Below are 20976 nucleotides of genomic sequence, written 5' to 3'. Positions count from 1 at the left end.
TCAGCTATTAAAACTACTTTCTTCCTTCCAATTGAAGATTAATACCTTATTTTTTAACTGCATTTTTTTAGTGCTGTACTGCAGCACTTTCTTCTTTGCTAGTTGACAATGGCATGGTCCTTGCTGCCTTCTGGAAATTCTACATACCACATCCCAGAGACCTTTTTGCTGGCGAGCCCGTGTACCGGGAATTTGCATGTACGCAGACTCTTTTTGCGCAGCTGTAGATCTAATCACCACAGGTATCGAGAACATTCAGTGCATATGCACATGCATCAGGACTAGTATATTGGGGGACTAAAGTTCCTCTGAACAGACAAAAACATTTTGGGACCCCTGGTGGCTGTTGACATAATGTGCAAGTACGTTACGCATATTGCACACTTACCTAGCAAAGCTCCCCCTCTGGCTTTGCCATGCCCGCGACTCGGTCACTTTCATCTTTTCCTGGCCTTCAAGCATCTTGGTTGGCCAGGATGACATAATGAACACAAGACCTACTGTGGGACTGTACACTGTGCAATTAGAAAAAAATATGTTGACAGATCAGAGAAGCATTTAAGGCAGAAGAGACATACAGAGTCTCTTCAATCAAAAAAAGCTTACAGCCTGTTATAAATGGGCTTCAGCTTGTGTAAGAGCAGTGTGCATAGTAAGCCTTTATGAAACTTTTAACAAGCCTATGCAAAACTTTTGGACAGTTTGAGCAGCTTTCTCTAAGCCTTTAAAGTGCCTTTAAGCTCCTGTTTGGAAATGGTATACACAGATCTTAATATGAGTGCTGATTGCCACTCTAAACAAGCTGCAAGCAGGCTTTCAACAAGTTTCAAATAGTGTTGAAGCCTGCTAGCAGCTTGATTAAATTGGTAATCAGCACTCCCATTAGAATCTGTGTTCAATATTTACAAACTGGAGCCCTTTAAAGGCTTCAACAAGGATTGCTGAAAGCTCTACAAATGCTGTTTAAAAGCTTGTTGTTCACACTGCTCCTATGGAAGCTGAAGCCTGTGTGAAACAGGCCTAACTGGCAGGGTTTTTGTTTTTGAAAACTCACTGAAGTTCCTCTTTAGGGAGTTCATTTTTTTTTTGTTTTACTAGTTGCCTGCTATTTCTTTTTAATTTTTCAGTCATATTTGTAATGTTTTCTGTTGTTATGTTTAAATTCAGAAGATTGACAGGTTATGAAAAATTAGCCAGCTAATTCTCTGGACAGAGTTGGAGAACAACCTGCATAAATATATTCTCAAATCTTCAGTAAAATAAACATGTAGAAGTGATGCAGTTAAATTCAAACAGATAAATCACCCTTGTGATCAACAGCAAAAAAAAAATACCAAGGCATAATGGGAAATTTATGTACCTCTGGGTAATTAAGACAGCAGAGGTTGGTAATTTATGCATAAGAATTAAATGAAGAGCCATGTGAGTGGAATTTTTACACCTTTCTCTAGCAAAGCTGTTTTAGTGGTAAGACTGATTGTCAATGCAGTACCTGACATTCTTTTCCCTGAAATCTGTTGATGTGCTCATAGTCCTTGGCTATGACCTTGCAGAGTCACCATCAGCATTGGACTGGAGTGTTTGAGAGTCTTGTTGTTTAGTACTGAGCACTGCCACTCTCTATAGGTGTGGACGATGGCGAGGACATCCCACGAGAGATGCTGATAGGCATTTATGAGCGAATCCGCAAACGGGAACTCAAGACAAATGAAGACCATGTCTCTCAAGTTCAGAAGGTTGAAAAGCTTATTGTAGGCAAGAAGCCGGTAAGAGACTAAAAGGAAAACCTCACTAACTGCTATTACTTCCTAGGTTTATCTCATGACTCTTATTTTTAGCTTAGAAAAAAAAATACAACTTTCTTTAAAAACACAAAGTTTGATCCTGGCTCGCATGTCATTTGCTGCTTTATGGCAAGAAAATTAGATACAGTTGTCAAGTGGATATACTTACTGATTTTTACAAGTTCCAGTGACAGCTGTCTTCTAATTGTGGACTTGAGTTGTCAGCCTGGTACATGTACCTCCGCAGGGGTTTGCAAGCAGCTGTGTTGGCACGCATTTCACATACATGATCCACCTATGTCACAGTCAGTAAACCAGTCCAGAGCAACAATGTGCAAGTAATGCTGGAGCAAGTGCATGTAGAAAGGAATGCCTGAAAGGAGATGGAAGATGGTGGCAGAACTGAGATTTTTTTTTTTGTAAATGTTGAAAACAGCATTTTTGGTTAAAAAAAAAACATGGAAATTCAGTGCTTTAGCAAACTAAATCACATTCAGTTATGGTTTAGATCTAAAATAAATTATTGAAAACAGGATACATAGAGTATACCCCTAATTTATTGGCTTTATTCAACAGGGCACAGACCAAAGTGCAATAACTATATGACCAATCAGCAATCATATTTTACTGTTATGCTTAAAACTGGTGAAAATCTGCTTTCTAAGACTCATTGCACTTCAGCCACAGTCATTGCTCTATGCATTACTTTGTTTAAAAAGATCTTACATGTTTCAGAATGGCTATTTTACTTAATCTGTGTTGTGCCATAACATTTTTTCAATAGATCCTTTATCAATGGCCTTCTCTTAAACATTACTCTGGTCAGCACAATTACAAAAAAAAAACAAACTAGTGTAGTGCCCTCCTCTAGTTATGCTGCTTGGTAAATGTATTTTTTGGCTCCATTGTAGTAAATGGACAGTGATTGATTGTTGTGGTCTGTTCACGGTTTCCTGGGCTGAGAGTTTGATTACTCCCCCCTCTTGTGAAAGAAATTTCTGGAGCACAGGGCTGGGAGATTCAAATGATCAGTTAAATATTTATCATGGCCCAGTTAATCCCTGGCAGGAGGCATCCAGAAAGTGACTGGGGAGGTGATAAGTGACCAGGTAAAAGTGAAAGGTGGTGTCTGTCTCTATGTGAGAAGTGATCTCAAAGCGAATGTGTGAAAGAGGACCTAGTTGATGGAGAGTGTGATGAGGCTGAAGTGTTATGGATGGAACTGCACATGGGGGTGCGTTCTGCAAACGTAATTGTTGGAGTTTGTTATAGGCCGCCCAGTGTTAATGAGGAGGTGGAGACTCTGCTCCATGCACAGATCAAAAGGGCTGGGACAGTGATAATAATGGGGGATTTTAACTACCCAGAAATTGACTGCAGAAATGACACTGCAGGAACAGCTAAAAGGGAAAAATGTATAAACCTACTACAGGACAATATTATGGTACAGTTCATAGAGGCCCCAACTAAGAATGATGCTCTACTGGACCTGGTAATCTCAAACCATGCAGAGCTTATTACTAATATCCATATAAAAAACATCTGGGTAGCAGTGACAATAACATGATTTAATTTATTGTTAGCTGTAAACAACAAGCACATATGGGAAAAATAAAAACACTCAACTTTAAGAAGGCTAATTTTCCAAGGCTGAGAGCTGCTCTTCAAGACTTAGATCGATGAACACAAAACAGAAATGGGAGTTCTTCAAATAGACTGTATGTAAACACAAAAATATATTCCCATGGGCAACAAGTTTAAAAGGCTAAAAATAAAACCTATGTGGCTTACAGCCAAAGTTAAAAAAGCTATAAATAATAAGAAACAAGCTTTTATAAAGAATATAACAGAATATGTAAAAAGGAAGTCAAGGCCACAAAAATTGAAAACAAATGACAGATTGCAAAAGATAGCAGGACAAACCCCCAAAAATTCTTCAGATATATTAATAGTAAAAAGGTCAGGTCCGAGCATGTAGGCCCTTTACAAAATAATATAGCGTGGGTGACTGGGGACAAAGAGAAGGCAAATTTATTAAATACCTTCTTTAGCTTTGTGTATACAAAGGAGCATGGGGGGGGAGCACTTGCCCATAATGGGCATGGTATTGACACAGTCCCAGATGATCCACATTGGCTCACAATTGATATGATCCAGAATAGTTAGAATAAAGGTGAATAAAGCACCTGGACTGGATGGCATACACCCATGGGTCCTTAAAGAATTGAGCTCTGTCATTTTAAAGCCATTGTTTCAAATGTTTAGGGAATCTTTAATGACTGGCATAGTACCACTGAATTGGCATAAGGCCAATGTGGTGCCTATATTTAAAAAGGGATCAAAATCTTTAGCAAGTAATTATAGACCTGTTAGTTTAACTTCTATATTTGGGAAGATACTGGAGAGTTTGATAAAAGACCACATAGGTGAGTTCTTGCTTGAAAAAAATTTTAAGCAACAGACAGCATAGATTCATGAAAGACAGAAGTTGTCAAACAATTCTGATTTCCAGTGAACCAAACCTTGGACAGAGGGGTGGCAGTAAACGTGGTATTCTTGGATTTTTCAAAAGCATTTGACAGTTCCCCACACATGGCTAATGTGTAAGGTAAAGTCTACAGGCTTAGAAAAATTAGTATGTAAATGGATAGAAAACTGGCTAAAAGATCGTATTCAGAGAGTAGTGGTTAATGATTCATACTCTGAATGGTCTAGAGTTGTCGGTGTACCCCAAGGTTCAGTGTTGGGACCCTTACTTTTTAATATATTTATAAATGATATAGGGTCTGGGATTAAAAATACAGTTTCAGCCTTTGCAGATGACACTAAGCTGTGCAATGGAATGACATCCTTACAGGATGTCTCCAACTCAAAAGCCGACCTCAATGCACTGTTTAATTGGGCAACTATGTGGCAAATGACGTTTAATGTTGATAAGTGTAAAGTTATGCACTTGGGGGCAAAGAATATGCATACATCATACATACTAGGGGGAGTACAACTGGGGGAATCAATGGTGGAGAAGGATATGGGAGTTCTGGTAGATCACAAGCTTAATAATGGCATGCAATGCCAAGCTGCAGTTTCTAAAGCAAGCAAAATCCTCTCTTGCATTAAAAGAGGTATAGACTCCAGAGAAAGAGATATCATTTTACCCCTGTACAAATCATTAGTAAGGCCTCATCTGGAATATGCAGTTCAGTTTTGGGCACCAATTTACAAAAAGAATATTGGGGAACTGGAGAAAAGGCAACCAAGCTGATAAGAGGCATGGAGGAGCTCCACTATGAGGAAATATTAAAAGGAAATTAATTTATTCTCTCTTGAGAAGAGGAGATTAAGGGGGGATATGATTAACATGTATAAATACATCAGTGGTTCATATAGTGAACTTGGTGTAGAGTTATTCACCCTGAGGTCATCATAGAGGACAAGGGAGCACTCTTTACGTCTGGAGGAAAAGAGATTTAATCTCCAAATACAGAAAGGTTTCTTCACAGTAAGAGCTGTCAAAAATGTGGAATAGACTCCCTCAAGAGTTGGTTCTGGCCAGCTCAGTAGATGGTTTTAAAAAAGGCCTGGATTCTTTCCTAGATACACAGAATGTAACTGGATACTAACATTTATAGGTAAAGTTGATCCAGAGAATATCTGATTGCCTCTCAGGGATCAGGAAGGAATTTTTTCCACTGCAGGAGCAAATTGGACCATGCTTTTCTGGGGGTTTTTTTGCCTTCCTCTGGATCAACTGTGAGTATAAGATTATAACTTTTTTTTTTTTATGCTTGAACTGGATGAACTATTGTCTTTTTTCAGCAAGAATAACTATGTAACTGTGCATACACTATATTGCCAAAAGTATTGGACAACCCTCCAAATCATTGGATTCAGGTGTTCCAATCACTCCATGGCCACAGGTGTATACAATCAAGCACCTAGGCATGCAGACTGCTTCTACAAACTTTTTTGAAAGAATGGGTTGCTCTCAGGAGCTCAGTGAATTTAAGCATGGTATCGTGATAGGTTGCCACTTGTGCAATAAGTCTAACCATGAAATTTCCTTGCTACTAAATATTCCATGGTCAGCTGTTAGTGGTATTATACCAAAGCGGAAGCAACTGGGAACAACAGCAACTTAGCCATGAAGTGGTAGGCCATGTAAAATGACAGAGCAAGGTCAGCGCATGCTGAAGCACACAGTGCACAGAAGTCACCAACTGTCTGCAGTGTCAATAGCTAAAGACCTCCAAACTTTGTGTGATCTTCAGATTAGCACAACAGTGCGTAGAGAGCATCATAGAATGGGTTTTCATGGCCAAGCAGCTTCATCCAAGCCTTACATCACCAAGTGCAATGCAAAGCATCAGATGCAGTGATGTAAAGCTGGCCACCACTGGACTCTAGAGCAGTGGAGACTTGTTCTCTAGAGTGATGACACTTCTCTGCCTGTCAATCTAATAGATGTGTCTGGGTTTGGCGGCTGCCAGGAGAACGGTACTTGTCTGACTGCATTGTGCCAAGTGTAAAGTTTGGTGGAGGGGGGATTATGGTGTGGGGTTGTTTTTCAAGGATGGGGCTTGTCCCCTTACTTTCAATGAAGGGAACTCTTAAGGTGTCAGCTTACCAAGCTATGATGGACAATTTCATGCTCTTAACTTTGTGGGAACAGTTTGGGGATGGCCCCTTCCTGTTCCAACATGACTGCACACCAATGCACAAAGCAAGGTCCATAAAGACATCGATGAGTGAGTTTGGGGCGGAGGAACTTGACTGGCCTGCACAGAGTCCTAAATTCAACCCTAGAACACCTTTGGGATGAATTAGAGCGGAGACCGAAAGCCAGGTCTTCTCGTCCGACATCAGCGCCTGACCTCACAAATGCTCTTCTGGAAGAATGGTCAAACATTCCCATAGACACACTCCTAAACCTTGTGGACAGCCTTCCCAGAAATTGAAGCTGGTATAGCTGCAAAGGGTGGGCCAACTCAGTATTGAACCCTATGGACTAAGACTGGGATGCCATTAACGTTCATGTGTGTGTAAAGGCAGGCGTCCCAATACTTTTGGCAATATAGTGTATATCGACCAGAGCTTGAGTGCTCCCAATACCAGCCCACGACAGCTCAACAAAACACCAGCGCCTCCTGGCTTATCAAAGTTCAATAAACATTCAACTGTCCAGCTCCTCAGAAATACGTTAATTGTCAAAAGTGAGTACTCTCCTGCCACTCACTTTCCCAGACCCCAGAGGTCTAATAAAACATGACAACACCTTTGTCTCGGTGTCCTCTGTTCCTTCCAAAAGTGCTGTCGCTTCATTGTATCCAAATCTTCCACTAAGATCTTCATCTCATCCTGTGTACATCCCCCAAAAAATAAGACTCATATAGTGTAGTAATTTTAAAATTACCATAACAAATTACTATAGTGTGCTCACATTTGTATGTGAAAATCAAGCATGAAAATCGCCAGTGGTAGGTGACTTCTCGCCCCTCCTGCTTATATTCTTACCAAAAATCTATTTTAGAAGGCTTATTAATTTGTTTCAAATCCATGTTATCCTCCCCAGAATCCTCCTCTTCTCAGTCTCACTCGAAAAGAAAATAGCTAAAATAGTGTAGTGGAAGATGTGGAAACACAGAAGTAAAAGCATTTTTGGAAGTAACAAAAGGCACAGAGATGGGGGTGTTGTGAAGCTTTATTAGATGCATTTTGATATATGTGAGTCAGAAAATCTGGTAAGAGACTGGAGAAATGAGTGGTAGGAGAGTACTCACCATAGACAGTTAACATGTTCCTGAGGCACTAAACAGTTGCATTTTTATTGATGTGATAAGTGTGCAAGAGGCCTAAACAGAGTGGTATTTTCCCTCAAAGGAGGGATCCAGTTCTCTTGGGGCTGCTGCCCATGGAGGCTGCTCCACTAAGACCAGCAACTGCAGTCTGCAGCTGCTGGGTTGAGGGCCTGGAGAAGATTGCTGGAGGATTTAATTGTTTGGGAGAGCACTGAACTGAAGTTCGGGTCTGGAGAAGGATCTAGTTAATCACCCTTACTTAGAATCTGCCTGTGGATACTAGGTGGTAGACGACTCCTGGGACACAGAATCTGCCTGTGGATACTAGGTGGTAGACAACCCCTGGGACACTGAATAAAGACCTTTCTGGGTATTGTCAGTTGTGCAAATGCCACAGGGTAACTAAGTGCCAGAGGTTGCTTTATGGACTGCAACTGTAGAGTCCTAGATATACTTGCCATTCCCCGCTACATCCAAAAAGCTGCTGTTGACAGAGAAGTTTGTCTTCCTATTGTTACTAATCGTTTTGAATTATCCTGTAACACTAAACCCCTCTCCTGTTAAAGTTCTTCAGCAATAAATACTAAAAAGACCCCCCTAGACTGAGCCTGACTTGTTGGTGTGTGTGTGTGTCTGTGCTTACATGATTGGCAGCCTCTGTACTTCTGTGGGAGAACCTGTCTATTCTTATCGGTCCCTCTGTGGGTGAGTTCTACACTAGCATTCTGGAACACTGCATAGGAATACAGTAGTAATTGTGCTGTACGCTGTAAAACATTGGAACAGAAGACATGCTGATCAGTTTTAGTCAGCAAGGCATTCAATCAATATGTTCGCTGTTATTAATACAAATATTGCTTACATCGCCTGCTGGCTGCGTTTAGCAATATTATCCCATAGAACAGAGATTTTGTTTTTAATGTTTCTCTGAATCAGTGCTGTAGTACTGAAAGCAGTTTTTTGCAAAGTCCTGCTTACTTATCAGAATGTATTATATAGGTTTTTTTTTTAAATATCCTGGTTTGAAATGGTAACCATTTTCATGGGCCGAATGTATAGTAGAGCTTTCAAAGAATATTTGGTGTAGATTAGCAATCATGTCCTTTGTGTATAAAAGAATTTCAGTTTATACTGTGCTATTTCCAGTACAGTACTGAAATCCCATCCTTAATGTATATGTGTATGCAGATGAAGCTGTGAGGTGACGGAAAATGAACTACACACAAGGGACCCATTTGTATTGTTATCTTTTTCCTCCACCTCTGTCTATCAGTATGTGCCCATCTAAGGCAATAATAATCACTTACTTCAACACACTTATATTGTTGAATGAGACATATCATGACAATCAGTGAAGTGTTCATGGATCTAAATCACAAGTTTTCAGCCAGTGGTACATGTACCCTAGAGATTACTTCTGCTTGGTAATGTAAATTAATCATATCTGCACTGGGATGTAGCAAGTAAGTGGACTATACAGGAGATAAGTATTTTTACCTATTAAAAGTATGAATACACAATTAAGAGGTCATGATTTATATACAGTGCTCAGCATAAATGAGTACACCCCTTTTGAAAAGTAAGATTTTAATTAATATCTCAATGAACACAAGAACAATTTAAAAAAGTTTGACAAAACAGAATATTATAGAACATTTGTTTAGCTCATTATATGAAAGTATGGTTAATACTACAACTTAGATTACAAAATCTTCAGTTTTACTCAAATTAATTGATGCAAAAATGAATACACCCCACAACAAAAACTACTACATCTAGTATTTTGTATGACCTCCATGATTTGTAAGGACAGCACCAAGTTTTCTAGGCATGGAATGAGCAAGTTGGTGGCTTATTGCAACATCTATCTTTTTCCATTGTTCAAGAACAACCTCTTTTAGAGCCTGGATACTGGATGGAGCGTGATACTCAGCTTGTCTCTTCAGAATTCCCCATATGTGTTCGATTGGGTTCAGATCAGGAGACATACTTGGCCACTGAATCACTTTCACCCTGTTCTTCAGAACTACAACAGTGGCCTTAGATGTGTGTTTTAGATCATTGTCATGTTGGAAAAGTGCATGACGACCAAGGGCATGGAGTGATGGTAGCATCTTCTTGTTCAATATAGTGCAGTACATCTGTGAATTCTTGATACCATCAATGAAATGTAGCTGTCCGACACCAGCAACACTCATACAGCCCCACAGAAAGACACTGCCACCACCATGTTTCACTGTAGGCACCATTCATTTTTCTTTGTACTCTTCACCTTACAGTTTTGAAGCCATCAGTTCCAAAAACATTTATCCTGGGCTCATCATTCCAGAGTACAGAGTCCCACTAGTCTTCTTCTTTTTCAGCATGGGCCCTGGCAAATTGTAGGCAGGTTTTTTTGTGCATGGGCTTTAGGATAGGCTTTCTTTAGTGGACAACGCCCATGCATGCCATTCCTCTGCAGTGTACGCCATATTGTGTCATGGGACACTATCACCCAAGTTTGGATTTCTACTTCTTTAGCTGCAGTGAACTTGCATGTTGATTTTCTTCAACCCTTCTCATCAGAAGACACTCCTGTCCAGGTGTTAACGTCCATGGACAGCCTGAACGTCTCTGTGAGATGGTTGCAGTTCCATCCTTGTTAAATTTGTTTGTCACGTTTGCTACAGTATTCTGACTGATGAGTAAAGCTTTTCTGATCATCTTGTAGCCTTCACCTTTCTTGTGAAAATAAATTTATTTCTTTCTCAGGCCTTGTGACATTTCTCTTCCATGTGGTGCCATTGTTGACAGCATGAAATGGGAAGGGGCTTTCTTTAAGTAACGCCTTTTTATAATCAGCTGTCTGCTGGACACCTGTTTAATGACTAATTAGACTCACCTGTAGTTGAATTCTTATTATATAGGATTTTGTTGTGTAAAATTTAGCTTTGCTCCTTAGACTTTCATTGGGGTGTATTCATTTTTGCAACATGGTCTTGAATAAATTTGTTAGGAAAAATAATTTTTTGTGTATGTAAATTAACAAATCTTGTTTGCAATCAATGGGCCACATTTGTGGGAGTATTTTGTAGTATAGTGAACCATAGAAAATGTTGATTTCTAAAGGAAAGTAAAGGTTTTTTGACAAATCTGTTGGGGTGCACTCATTTATGCTGAGCACACATACACACTCAGCAGGTAAATTAGGTTTTGAGCATGTCACCATTTTTAATAGATAAATATATTTCTAAAGGTGTTATTGACATGAAATTTTCACCACATGTCGGTAACAACCCATGCAATCCGTACATGCAAAGAAACCAAAACAAATAAGTTTAGAAATTAAGTTATGTGTAATAAAATGAAATGACACAGGGAAAAAGGACAGTGCAAAAACTATTCACAGAGCTGCAGCGGAGAGAGTAGTCAAGTCCATGCAGGAATCAAGGCAAACAAGAAAGTATTCAGATCTGAGCAGAATTCTAGGCAGGCAGCAAACAAAGCACATTAAGGTTTGAGAAGAATTCTAGGCAGGCAGCAAGCAAAGCAAATTAAGGTTTGAGCAGAGGTCTAGGCAGGCAGCAAGCGAGAGCATAGTTAGGCCCCAGCAGAGGTCTAGGCAGGAAGCAAACAAAAGTGTAGACTTTCAGGCTGGACATTTGTTTGAGAAAAAATTGAATAACTAGGTTGTCGCTTCACTTATTCAGGTCAAGTTTTGTTACTTCTTTGTTTGTACTGATCAGGCTGTAAGCCTTGACACACATCAAGTAGATTTGACACACATCAAGCAGGTTCAGTATAATGTATGTGCACTAAATACTGATTTTTATATAGCTCACTCTGTGAATAAATAAGATCCCTAAAAGCATCTTATAATTCGTGAGGTAACCCTTACTGACTGGGCGTTATGCTAATGTTTTACAAACTCCATCTTTTGTGGCATCCACCCATAAAGTCACATGCCAAAACAGTGAGTAACACCGTAGACTAATACTTTTTATCCTATTAGCAAAAAGCTGCTGTTGTCTTGGATAAGTCATACAGTGGCCAACAGAAGAAGCAATTAAGGAATGGATTGTTTTCCTTGTACAGGGCTACTGTGTAGCATATACTTCCTTGCTTACATCATTTTAATACCTAAGAAAAGTGTGTACAGCGATATAATCAAATGTGTTCTCTCCTCACATACGTACTGTTGAGTTTAAAGTTAAAATGTTAGTGTTTTGTCCAATCCTTCATGATGTTTTTTTTGTTTTATTTACAGCTTTGGTTGTGTTGTCGCTGCATTACTTGTGTTTATCATGTTTTTACTGCTAATGAATTTATGTGTGTCTTTTTACTGTAGATCGGATCCCTACACCATGGACTTGGCTGTGTAGGTATTCGTTTCTTTAACACTTCCTAGCTGTTCTCTAGCAACCCATTAATTGCATTTATTACTGTTAAACACCATGTAGCTTTGAAAGAAGCCTTGACCAGCAATGTGCATATATTACCAACTCCATAATTTCACATTAAGCTGGCAAAGGTGACAATAAAATAAATCACATGCTGTTGAGTTTTGGATAAAATTATACTGGAGCAGTTACTGCTGTTGTGCTATGCTTCAGATAATGGACACATGAAAGAGCATACGTTTTGGTGATACAAATCCACAAGTCAGGAGAGTTAACCATTTAGTGTATGCAAGCATAAATCTATGTTAGTAGTAAAGACATATCCCAAGAACTATGTGTATTGGAACGATTCATGGGTATGAACCCATGATAAGCTGGGGAAAAATACAACTCTATAAAGACAGATTTACTTTTTTGCCGCAGTGCCTGCAAGGGTTTGAATCTATGTTCTGTGTATGGCCATTTCATCTTGTAATGTCATAGGTCAGAACTAGGAAAAAAAAATCCCATGATGCATTTGGAGCCTTATTTAATAAGCTGTGTATAAGCTTTGGTTTCAGCTTGTTGTAGTGGAGAGTTGGGAGCAGGTAGAAAGTCCTGTTGAGGATTTATTTATGCAGTACATTTTTTGTTGCTCCTCATTGCAAAATGATTAGGATAAGGCGTATTGTGTTAGATGGTTGTATTGAATGATTTTCACAGCCCCTCATTATTAAACAGTAGTTTGCTTTTTTCACTAGGTTGCAGTTCTTAGTAGACCCCTTGATATAGATAGGATGAGTGTTGTTGATTTAATAAGCACAAAGAGCAATGATATGAGTAACTCATAGCACCCAATCAGAAATTAATTTTCTGATTCTCATGAGTTACTTCTTCTGCACATTACTCTTTGGCTTGTTAAATAAAGACCATGGTGTTACAAATCATAATATCTACTGTTTGTCTCTACAGCAAACACTTGTGAGCATTTAGTAATTGTTTTTGTTTTTAATTGTGATTTAGTAATTGTTAAACATTATGCCTGTGTATATTTATCTGCCTTTATGACATGTGTTCCTTTAACTTTAAACTGCACCTCTCATACATGGTGAAGCCAACCATTTTTTAAGACAATATCCTTAATAATGCAGAAAGCCATTGTGTCAGAGACTAATACCTTCACTGGATCAACCTACTGAAGAAGGTTAACTGTAAAAAAAATAGCTGATCCCTTTTAAGAAAAGACATAATTCAAATTTAGTTTTGTTTTTATTTCTAAAATAACAAACATATCTATATTAACTGCTCTGTGCAGTGATTTTGCACATAGCAGCCCTGATCCTCTTCTTTTCGGGTCCCCTCCAGCTCTCCTGACTTTTCTTACTCAAGCAGTGCCCTCAGGGAAAGTCTCTGGCCCTGAGGGCACCTCTGCATGCTCATCCCCAAGCTGCTGCTCTATGCATCCATAAGGCACATAGAGCTGCATCTCAGCCCCACCCCCTCTCTCTCCTCATTGGCTCAGCGACTGTGATTGACAGCAGCAGGAGCCAATGGGTCTCAGGTCTCGGCCAATGAGGAGGAAGAGTCCTCAGATAGCAGAGGTTGTTGAGAACATCACTGGATTGGAGGGGCTCGGGTAAGGATTGGAGGGGGGGGGGGGGGCGCTGCACACAGAAGGTTTTTTACCTTCATGCATTGTATTTATGAAAGTAAAAACCTTGGGCCCATGGAACCACTTTAAAGTTACTTACCTGCCTGTCCACCCCTGTACAGTGAGCCACGCATGCGCAGCTTACTGTACAGATTTGTCAATGCCAAATGCGAATCAGTTCCCATACATGTGTGGGAGTGATGTCATCCCCACGCAGCCAATGACAGTGGTCAGCGATCGAGAGCCGGAAGCCGACTGCCCGAGGATGTCAGCGGCTGAGCGGAGAGCAACGGGACACCACATTGCTGGTGCAGAGGTGAGTATAATTCTGCTTTAAAGCAAGGGTGCTCAGCCTTTTGAAAAGCGTGGTCCACTTAAGTAATTTGGTAACCGGTCACAGGCCACAATGAAACTAAATAGTTCAGAATTTTTATTTTTATTTATTTATTTTATTTTGAATAGCATAATGAAGATTTTCCTGCTGCTGTCGCTGAATGCCAGCGGGAGGGTGAGGAGGAGAAGCTGGACTTCAGCAGTTGCAGGAGGAAAATGGAGAGGACTGGTTCCTGTATGTGCCGCCCTGCCACTTCTCCTGTCCAAGTGTAATCAGAATGTAATGCTACACCAGTGGTGGTGGTGGTGGTGGTGGGGGGTAAAAACATGTCTCAACTATGGTGTTTTACTATCCCACAAACCACAAATGTAAACCAGCCCTTATTGTTCTGAGGCTGCTTTCACACTGATCCGCAGATGCAGCGCAGTGCACCTGTGGGTTTCCTGCGGGTTAGCTGCGCTGTGCCATAGACTTCTATTATATCTTGCAGGTGTGGTGCACTTTATAAAAGCGCACAAAATTCGCAGGATATAATAGAAGTCTATGATTCAGTGCAGCTAACCCGCAGGAAACCCACAGGTGCACTGCGCTGCATCCGCGGATCAATGTGGAAGCAGCCTAATAGGTAAACCCTTTTGTAGGTGCCCATTGCAAAAGCACAGTGTATGTGTTGTTTAATACACTGATCTTCTTTTCCTCTTGGGACAGGAGCCAGCACTAAAGTGGAAGCATTCGCATATGCAATGTCTGCTTTTTCTGCAGCCGCTTGTTTCCTCCACTGCCAGCTCGTTGCACTCTGATGCTCCGGGATGGCGGGTTGGCAAGCTCAGATCACGATCAATGGGTTGTTAACCCTGGGCATGTGCTTCCTTGATTTGATGTCAAGGGCCACATCAGAGGGCTCCAAGGGCCACAGGTCGAGCACCCCTGCCTTAAAGAAATGTAATAACCATTACACCGTAATAGTTCAGAAATGTTTAAATGTTGTTTTAAATGTGCAGTTTTCTTAGTCAGACAATGTTGTATAAACATGAATTTTGTGTTTCATTGTTGTGCATTTGATGCTGTACTACCGCTATTCCAAACACATTTCGGACTTAACACACTAGGTTAGGTTAGAACATTTCCTAAAAAAATCAGTTGAAGTTGCACAAATAGATATGCAGGTAGACAGACATTGTAATAACCTTCATTTACTTCTACTTTCCTGTTGCAGCAGTTATGCCGGATAAACATGACCATGCAGTTCAATTGGCACCATAGTGTAATCAGCTCTGGAGCTGGTCTGATAAACACCACCCCCTTCTCTAAAATACAAGGCTTTGCTAGAAAGCTTGTGCTGATGGGGGTGGCTTATACTCCAATATGCCAGCATAGAATCCTGGGGTGAAAGTCATGAAGCAGTATTATCACTGAATGATATTTTAAAGCCTCTTAAAGTTAAAACCAGCCACAAATTATAATGTGTGCAGGAGTATGAAGACATAAAAATGTGTGATACTCCAACTGGACTTTATATATGATCATTCAACTTTCAATTTTATTTCTATCCAATCAGGTAAACCCCCACATTACATAGTTTGATGGTAAATTGTAAAGTGATCCATTGCTTTGCCAATGTAGAACAAAGCAACAGGTTAACTGTATTGCCACTCTCTATCTTCTTTCCACAGATACTTATGCTACCTACCCCCCCCCCCCCCAATAATTTTTTTCAGTAATACACTTGCACAGGGAAGCAACATGGCATACCTGATATCTCTAAAAATGGGGGCAATGTGACTCTCCTTTCCCTACCGCATGACATTGCTGTTGTTTGATGACTGGCCACTCAAGCACCCAACCCTAACAAATGTGGGTGTGGAGTCCTCAACCCTTTGTAAACTCCAAGTCACAAGATTATTTTCTTTGCTTTTGTGAACAAATGGATTAGCAAGGGATTGAAGAGAAGATAAATATCAGCAACTGTGGGGGAAGGGTGGTATTAAATTGAGCCTGTTGCTGTGCCCTGCAAGGGCAAAGCATCGGTCCACTTTAAAGTAGGTCTCATATATTAAATTAGACATTGCAAAGGAAAGTGTATAGTCAGAAGTTGTAGCCAGAATAGTTATGTTTTACTAATGTAGTATGGACCAATATTATTTGAAACTGTTTATAGAGCATTGTTGGCCTCTTTTTTTCTAATTTAAAGCTAATATTATTTTTCATTACTTTATAGGGAGCCCAAGTGCTTAGTACCTTTTTTATTCTCTGCTGACTGCAGGTTTTCTGTATTGTTTTATATCTGTGCTGTAAAGATCCTAATTAACTTGGTATAATTTGACTTCCAGCTATTTGGCTCTATTCAGAACACCCAGACGGCTGAATCAGAAAAGAGATAAATCCACTTTAGCCTATTTCCTTATAGCAATACGGTTTTTCAATAGAAAGCAGCAACCAACAAGTACAGTGATCATTCTTGGCTTTCTAATAAGAATGTTCTAAAAAAAAAAAAACTATTACAAAGTTAGGCAGTTTTAAATGTTTGTTTGTAAAATAAAGATTTATATTTACAAGGAATGGAAAACATGATATTAAAAACCTGTTTATAAATTTGTAAATGTGTAAAGTAATAACATTGACAAAAAAGTATGTATTACCAATCATAAGTTGACTACAGACAGTGGACTAATGCCTCAATATGTGTATGGTTAAATTGGGGCATGATTAGTGGCCCTACCATACCATGGTAGACACATTTTGCTTGGGCTTCCGCTTGGCAGAGTTGTACAACCAGATTAAGGTGTCCTTTTATCATGCAGTGGTAAATAACCGCTGCTCAGTTCTCTGGCATTCTCAGAGGAGACAGTTCTCCTCTAAATGCCTGTTTATGAAGCGGTGTAAATAGCTTCTCCTAATGAGGAAAGAAGCAATCTACAAATGCTTTTCACTTTAGAAAACGGCTGCTGTTACTGTAATCTCGTGAGATTACAGTAAGAGATCAGTCAAACACACAGTTTACACATTTGCAGCTCCCCCAATTCTTCACCTCTAGGCTGGAGAATCTGGAGGGAGAATTTTCACACAGATCGTTAGTGAAGGGCTTACATCGCTCCTTCATACACTGACCGTTTCTGACAGATTCTCTGTGTGTTGAGATGATCATCTCTGTTTCCTAAACCACTAATTTTCTGAGATCAGCAACGATTCTTAGGATCGCCACTGATCTCAGTTTCACAAAAGGGCACCTAAATGCTTTCTAGCCAATAACTATTGTTTTCTCCCAAGAAAGACTGGCTCCAGTGATGACTGCTAATCGTGCTCTCCTTTCCTTCTGCATAGGCACAACCATACACACTCTCCTTCAGCAAAATTACATGCTTATACCAAGAGGACCATTTTTAGCTTTATTTACCAAATCCACCTCTTGATGATCTTTCTATATCAAGATTAGGTGTGTTATTCTCATCTTTAGGGGGTTTACAGTTTACCTGTGTGCAGCTTTTGGACATTCAAGTATTTTCATATTGTTTACAAGCAGTAAGTGAGCTTTTAAAGACAAACCCTTACTGACCTTTGTAGCTGCAGGAACTGTGGCACAATTCCCAAACTTCACAACAAAAGCACTCAAGTTCCTCTTTCAGCACTTTGATATTACCTGCTCCCCTCTCACAGCAGGGACTCAGCAACCTTTTAGCCTTCTACTTGCTAATGTAAACGTAGAACAGGAGCTCTTTGAGGGGCAAAAGTGGGAGCTCAGCTTCTGAGATAAGAACTTGAATACTTCCCATGCTTCTGCTTAAAGGATAAATTGCTGTAAAATACCTAAAGATACACAGGCCAGTGATGGCTTGTTTTAAATCTCATTTACAGCTTGTTAAGAATGTTTAATTTCTCAAATGTCTATACACACAGGTGCGTTTAAAGCATGACATTGTTAATTCACTTTAGGTCAGGTCAAAATGATGTGCTTGCACTGTAGCAACATGATCCACACTTGCGGAATATGGTCTTTAAATGTACTTAACCTGCATGTCGATGGTCTGCGTGTAATATATTTGTCTTACTACAGGTACTCTCATTACCACACCGAAGGTTGGTCTGCTACTGTCGTCTCTTTGAAGTCCCTGATCCAAACAAGCCACAGAAACTTGGCTTGCATCAGAGAGAAATCTTCCTATTTAATGACCTGCTAGTGGTATGTATTGAATTAAAAGGAGTTTATCAGAGGAAATGTCCGTTGCAGGCATACTTTAGATAAAGATATTTGATTATGAATACAGTTTGCCAGTGGGACTTAGGCAGAGAAGTATGTGCTCTATTTATAAGTAAAAAGGCAGACAACGAATCTTGTGACATTAATTTTGTAGCTCAAGGCATTCGCAACTGTTAAAAGTTTTATCACCATAAATTTGGTGCTTTCATCCCTTTCCCCAAAATAGATTTACAGATCAAGGAGATGCCTTTTTTTGTCTTAATCTGTATGCGTATGAAAACCTCCCACTAATGGCATTGTACATGGTGTTTTCTATAGCAGTATAAATGGTGTTTGGATTCTTTATGACTGCAGACTGCATTCATTTATTTGTGATAGACCTGACATAGCATTCTGCATTTACCATTTATATAGATAGCTGATAACATTTGGAGATTGCAATTGCAAGTATCTGAAGAAAGCATTACTGTCTCTGAGTTATCTGATAAATATATTATTTTAGTCCAGGCAGAAAGGCAGGACTGTATGTAGACATCATGCTGCTTAGCATATCTGAATGATGTTTTTCTTGTGTACACATTGCTCCCCCTGTTTTATTAAAATTTTTAAACAAATGTTACAAAGCACTAGTGGAAGCAGTGTACAGTTTGCTTTACATGCTGGATTTTCAACTGTAAGTACTATCAGACCAGAGAAGGCAGACGAAGTGTCAAAATCTCTTTAACTCTTACTAACCAACTAATTCTCATATTCCCTGCACTCTAATGGTGTAAGAGCTCACACAGGCAAGGGCGTATATACCACTAGGCAAACAAGGCGTTTGCCTTGGGTGGCATGTTTCAGGGGGACGGCGTTGCCCCCAGGCCAGTGACGTATCATCCATGGGTGCAGGGTGTTCACCGAACACAGGCCTCCGATATACACTGCACCGGTGGATGATACTGTCAGGCGCTCTAACTGTGGCAGGAGTTAAGTGTCCCTACATACAGTGTCCCCTCTGCTGGCCCCAGCCCTTTCCGGGCCGCCCATCCCCTCCCACTCCGCCCCTTGGCTCAGTCAGAGCCTCGTCCCGGCAACCTGCTGTTCCCCTCCCAGGGGAGGCTACGTGGTGATTCTACTCTGTCCAGTGAGTAGTGTGTTCTGTTGCCAAGGTGTCCTGCCCTGAGCCAGGCTCCCCCTCTCCCCACCTCTGACAACTTTCCTTTGGTGTCTCAGCTACTGCAGAACTTCTTGAAGAGGGGAGGGTCTGCTGGGTGTTGTAGTGCAGGGCAAGGATTGGCAGCTGTGGGATTCCCAAACCCCAAAGACCCTCACCCATTTCCTGCCTCTCCACCTTAAACAATAACTCCCTCCCCACCCTAAACAATAACCCCCCTTCCCCACTTCCCCACCCTAAACAATAACTTCCCTACCTAATTATCCACCCTAAACAATAACCCCCCTTCCCCACCTCCCCACCATAAACAAAAACTCCCCTACTTACCTCTCCACCCTTAACAATAACCCCCCTACCCACCTCTCCACCCTAAAAAATAACACCCTCCATACCTCTCCACTCTAAATAATAATCCCCTCCCCACCTCTCCATCCTAAACAATAACTCCCCTCCCTGCCTCTCCACCCTGAACAATAACCCCCCTTCCTGCCTCTCCATCCTAAACAATAACCCACCTCTCCATCCTAAAAAATATCCCCCTCCCCGCCCTGAACAATAACCCCCCTCCTCTAAAGAGGTGGAGCTCTAATAGAAAGAGGTGGAGCCTAAAGAGGAAGAGTGGAGTTTACATATGAAGGGGTGGATCTTAAACAGAAAGGGGTGGGACAAATTCAGCTGGGGGGCACCCGATTTTAGTCTTGCTTAGGGCAGCACAAAACCAAAATACACCACTGCACACACACACACACACACACACACACACACAGGTTTGATAATATTACCTCGTCTGTTACATTACAGTGTATGTGCCTGGCAATTGGCTTTTCAGGCCCAAGCACTACATCATAGAAGAAAGTCATATGCTCTCTGATATCTGAAGCCACCAAGTATTTTATTGCAGTTGCCAGGGCACAACCAAATTGGTGTGAGAGAGTTTCTATAAGCAAAAGCTGACTATATATGGCCAACTTCAGAGTATTGTTTGCTCTGTAGTTATTTTACCCACTGGGAAAGAAGACAATAGTAAAAGCATACCTCCTGAATTTCTGAGATGGGAAAGATGGATGGCTTTTAGAACAGTCAGCAAATCAAATGTTCTAATTTAGATGCTGGAAAAAATGTACAATAATTATTTCAATATTACACTTTTGATAATATATTTATAGTACATAAACAGTACATGGTAGAGGTCCTATACATGCAAATAAATAAGAGAGCAGAGATAGTTGGTTCTAATGAGAAACTGTTGGAAGATATGGTTAGCGGAATGGCCTCCAATATAAAGTGTGTTTTCAAAATGGCCCATACAGTAGAAGATTCTTACATTTAAAAAAAAGTATCATTCTTTCTATATTTAACATATTTTATTTATTTTTTTGTTTTATTCTAGGTAACAAAAATCTTCCAAAAAAAGAAAAATTCTGTAACCTACAGCTTCAGACAGTCATTTTCCCTGTATGGAATGCAAGTGATCCTGTTTGAAAATCAATGTAAGTGTATTGGTCAATTTTGTAGTTTGAAGTAGATGGAACTAAATTATTAAATATATGCTACAGCGAAAATGAGGAATCAAGACTTGAGTATAGGATTAAGGTGACTGAATTAATTGTGCAGCTGTCAATGTTGGGATATGTTCATCACATTCATTAGAACTGAAGAGGCTACTTGAGTGAGTGGCAAAATGTCTTCAACATTACAGAACC

General features: G+C 40.2%; 1 protein-coding gene across 10 annotated transcripts in view; it reads left to right on the top strand.

The window, feature by feature from the left end:
• Window positions 1-20976, top strand: part of IQSEC1 (IQ motif and Sec7 domain ArfGEF 1) — a 440052-nt gene that overhangs the window by 378162 nt on the left and 40914 nt on the right. For 9 of the 10 annotated variants that reach the window (XM_089678737.1, XM_089678734.1, XM_089678731.1 and 6 more), the window contains 4 exons: window positions 1627-1766; window positions 11907-11936; window positions 17974-18099; window positions 20664-20763. In XM_089678737.1, coding sequence (XP_089534863.1) covers window positions 1627-1766; window positions 11907-11936; window positions 17974-18099; window positions 20664-20763 — 396 coding nt within the window. The remainder of the gene's footprint in view (window positions 1-1626; window positions 1767-11906; window positions 11937-17973; window positions 18100-20663; window positions 20764-20976) is intronic. The other variant, XM_089678733.1, reaches the window with a different exon arrangement.

The sequence above is a fragment of the Staurois parvus genome, unplaced genomic scaffold (genome assembly GCF_062004578.1).
Source record: "Staurois parvus isolate SC_StPar_1 unplaced genomic scaffold, SC_StPar_1.0 ptg000209l, whole genome shotgun sequence".
NCBI lineage: Eukaryota > Metazoa > Chordata > Amphibia > Anura > Ranidae > Staurois > Staurois parvus.
The sequence above is the reverse complement of the archived record's forward strand: the minus strand, read 5'-3'. Positions and strand labels throughout refer to the sequence as shown.